The sequence below is a fragment of the Morone saxatilis genome, unplaced genomic scaffold (genome assembly GCF_004916995.1).
Source record: "Morone saxatilis isolate NCDOM2014 unplaced genomic scaffold, NCSU_SB_2.0 Contig2, whole genome shotgun sequence".
Classification (NCBI taxonomy): domain Eukaryota; kingdom Metazoa; phylum Chordata; class Actinopteri; family Moronidae; genus Morone; species Morone saxatilis.
In genome coordinates this window covers 6,129,090-6,132,539 of record NW_023339762.1, presented here as the reverse complement: position 1 = coordinate 6,132,539, position 3,450 = coordinate 6,129,090, and the positions used below count along the sequence as shown (strand labels likewise).

The window sequence follows — 3,450 nt, the reverse complement described above, 5'->3', positions numbered from 1 at the left end:
CTTCACTTCCAATGGGATCAAAGGGTCACAGTATGAGCTACTCACTGTACACTCTTGAAATGGTGTAGGCTATGTAGACTTTCCCGTCAGTGGACTTGGGCCACATGCAGCCTCGAGACGTACAGGGGTCAGCATTTCTCTCAGTCTCAGACTTGTAGGCAACATCGTCCTCTATATACGGCTCATCAGGAGAACGGACTGCGGCACACCAGGGGATCAAAATAAAAACATTTTTCACTAATTCATTTCTTCCATCCATAAGATCGGATTTGTAGTTTGTACTGGATCACAGGACTAATAACTCTAAGTTTAGGTCCTATGTACTGGATGGAGGATATTAGGTGGTTTCCAGCATTCTTGAGACTACATATATGAACTGTTAGACCAACTAATAAATAAATTAAGGATTCGATATTTTCCCACCAGATTTGTATTCCTGGAAGGAGAAATCAAACCTTCATGTCGGAAAAAATTATGAAAACATTTATATATTTTATTATTTCTATTGTCCTGGGGGAAGAGGAACCAGCTGGTCTTATCTTGGATCAGAGCTAAAACTAAAAGCTTAAACTTTAACTTTAACTTAAGTTAACTATAAAAATTCTTACCAACATCCCTGTTGACTCTCTGAATCTGCTCTGAAGCACTCAGAGCCTTGGGAACCTGATTGATTGAAGACATATTGAGGTTTTAGTTTATTAACAGAGCTGAAAGACACTTTGATACACATTTTAAAACTTCACTTCAAGAATCACAACCAAATATAATATTTGGATCAAAAAAAGACAGCAAACTTACACAATCAGGAGTTTTCCAGAAATTGTACATTAAGAGAAAAGGAGACAAAAAAACAAATTTAGACTAAGAAACTATGTACATTTACTCAACCTTTGTACTTACAAATGAGATACTTGTAGTTTGATAGATTTTATACTTTTACTCCACTCTGTTTCAGAGGGAAATATCACGGATACAGTAACACATGCATTATTAAAGACTGAACTAGTGTTTTAACCTGTTCAGCTTGTGACTTGTTACAAAACAACAGCGTCTAGTCGGGCCTCTTCTTATGTACATACTATACTCAGATGTCTATGAGTTGTTAGCAGTTCCCCTCAGCCTTCTCACATGGTTTATTTTAGACCCAAAAGCGGTGAAATTATTGAATATTTCACACACACAAAAAAAACAATCATTAGTGAAAAAATAATAATATCAATGTGTGTAGTAACCTTTAGTTTTATCTGGTGACCCTTTCACCAAAACCCTAGGTTAAATCATTGTTGCATCAGTATTGTCGCTTTAATAATGTCACATATAACAAGGCCATTACTTTTATACTTCTGATACTTTAAGTACAATTAGCTAATAATATCTCTGTGCTTTTAATTACAGCAGGTGTTATTTTGAATGCAGATATTTTTCAGTCATGTATGGGTATTTTTACTTAAAAAAAAGATCTTTATACTTCTTCCACTACTAAAAAATTGTGTGGTTGTTGAGCATTTGGAGCAAAACTCACCTCCTCCTCAGCCCAAGCTGACACAACCACCAGGACCACAAGGCCCAGAATGCACTTCACTTCCATCCTAACAAATAACCTGCAGCAAGACACAAACAACCAACAACAAAACCAAATCAGACTTTTGTCACTTCGGTTAGTTAAAATAGCATTAATGAGAAGGTATAAATGATACTTACTGCTATCCCTGAGGCAAGAGAAACACAGCGAGTGAGTGGTGCAACATCACATTATAAAGCATCAACTGCACCGGAATCAAATCCTTTTAAGGATAGTTTATGTAGGGCAGTGAGGGAAGAAACGGAGTGGAAACAGACCTCAGAGCCCGATAAGAATATTTCACCTTGATGCCACATTGCGTATTCCCATAATAAGAGCATTTTAATCTTGTTTGATTCCGATACAAAGATTCCCCGTCAACAGTTGACATGTTTTTAACATACTGTATTACTTAAGCAGAGGATTTATTATACATTGTAAGTGTTTATCAATTAAATTTTACACTTAGTTCATTCCAGACTGAATTGTATTGCACAGAAAAAATTATTTCGAATTGTTTTCACTTGTACACGTATCACTGTTCGTTTACCCTTTTCCTGAGCCCAAATGCATTTTTTCCATTTAGTCTTGTGACATCTTAATAGAGTCATCACATATATTTATACTCACAATACGTAACATACCCACATAGACACATATACAGGCACACAGTGTGTTTGATCAGTTCTGTTGTCTTTTTCCTGAATCTGTTTTATCCACATATGTATTTATCTGTTTTTATTTTTAAATAACTTCAGTTAGACAACTGATGCATTGCTTCTCAGTGTTTATCTGTAATGTCCCCGTTAAAAAAACCAAAAAACTACTAGTGTTAGTTACTTCTTAACCATTGAGATTGCATTGTCAATAGCAGACATTCAATAAAAATTGGATTCCTCAAATCTTTAGTTCCTAAATTATTCCTAACTCTTGTACTTTCTCTGCTCGGTGTGGTCACCACTCCAAACCCTGGTGCAGGATTTTTAAATGGTTTTCTCTGGCCCAGTGTGCTTTGCGGCTCATGGAAAAGATAGAACCGACACCAGCCTCTGCAGATAGCGAGCCCGCCACGGCGCTCCATGGTGTGGTAAGTTAACAATGGTTAATACTGGCATTTTGGCCTACTTAGTATCAAATTATGATTTTAAAAGTAAAGCAAGTACAACCCCAATTCCAATGAAGTTGGGACGTTGTGTAAAACGTAAATAAAAACAGAATACAATGATTTGCAAATCCTTTTCAACCTATATTCAATTGAATACACCACAGAAGAACAAGATATTTAATGTTCAAACCCGATAAACTCATTTTTTTTGCAAATATTCACTCATTTTAAATTTGATGGCTGCAACACGTTCCAAAAAAGCTGGGACATGGCATGTTTACCACTGTGTTACATCACCCCTTTTAAACACACTCAATAAGCGTTTGAACTGAGGACACAATTGTTGGAGCTTTGTAGGTGAATTCTTTCCCATTCTTGCTTGATGTACAACTTAGTTGCTCAACAGTCCGGGGTCTCCGTTGTCGTATTTTGCGCTTCATAATGCGCCAACATTTTCAATGGGAGAGACGGGTCTGACTGCAGGCAGGCCAGTCTAGTACCCGCACCCTTTTACTACGACCACCTGTTTTATCATGTGCAGAATGTGGCTGGCATTGTCTTGCTGAAAAAGCAAGGGACGTCCCCCGAAAAAAGACTTGCTTAGATGAGAGCATATGTTGCTCCAAACCTGTATGTACCTTTCAGCATTAATGGTGCCTTCCACAGAAGCTGCCATGCACTAACCAACCCCCCCATACCATCACAGATGCTGGCTTTGAACTTTGCGCTGATAACAATCCGATGGTCCTTTTCCTCCTTTGCCCGGAGGACACCCCGCGATGCC

The 3,450-nt window shown here is 37.8% G+C and overlaps 1 protein-coding gene across 1 annotated transcript in view; it reads right to left on the bottom strand.

Moving 5' to 3' along the window:
* LOC118329933 (high choriolytic enzyme 1-like) overlaps positions 1–1,759 on the bottom strand; it is a 4,337-nt gene extending 2,578 nt beyond the window's left edge. Inside the window, exons 1-4 of the mRNA XM_035664285.1 lie at positions 1,702–1,759; positions 1,523–1,601; positions 609–654; positions 46–198 (exon numbers count right to left, since the gene is read on the bottom strand). Coding sequence (XP_035520178.1) covers positions 46–198; positions 609–654; positions 1,523–1,588 — 265 coding nt within the window. The 5' untranslated portion in view covers positions 1,589–1,601; positions 1,702–1,759. The remainder of the gene's footprint in view (positions 1–45; positions 199–608; positions 655–1,522; positions 1,602–1,701) is intronic.
* Positions 1,760–3,450: the final 1,691 nt, after the last annotated feature.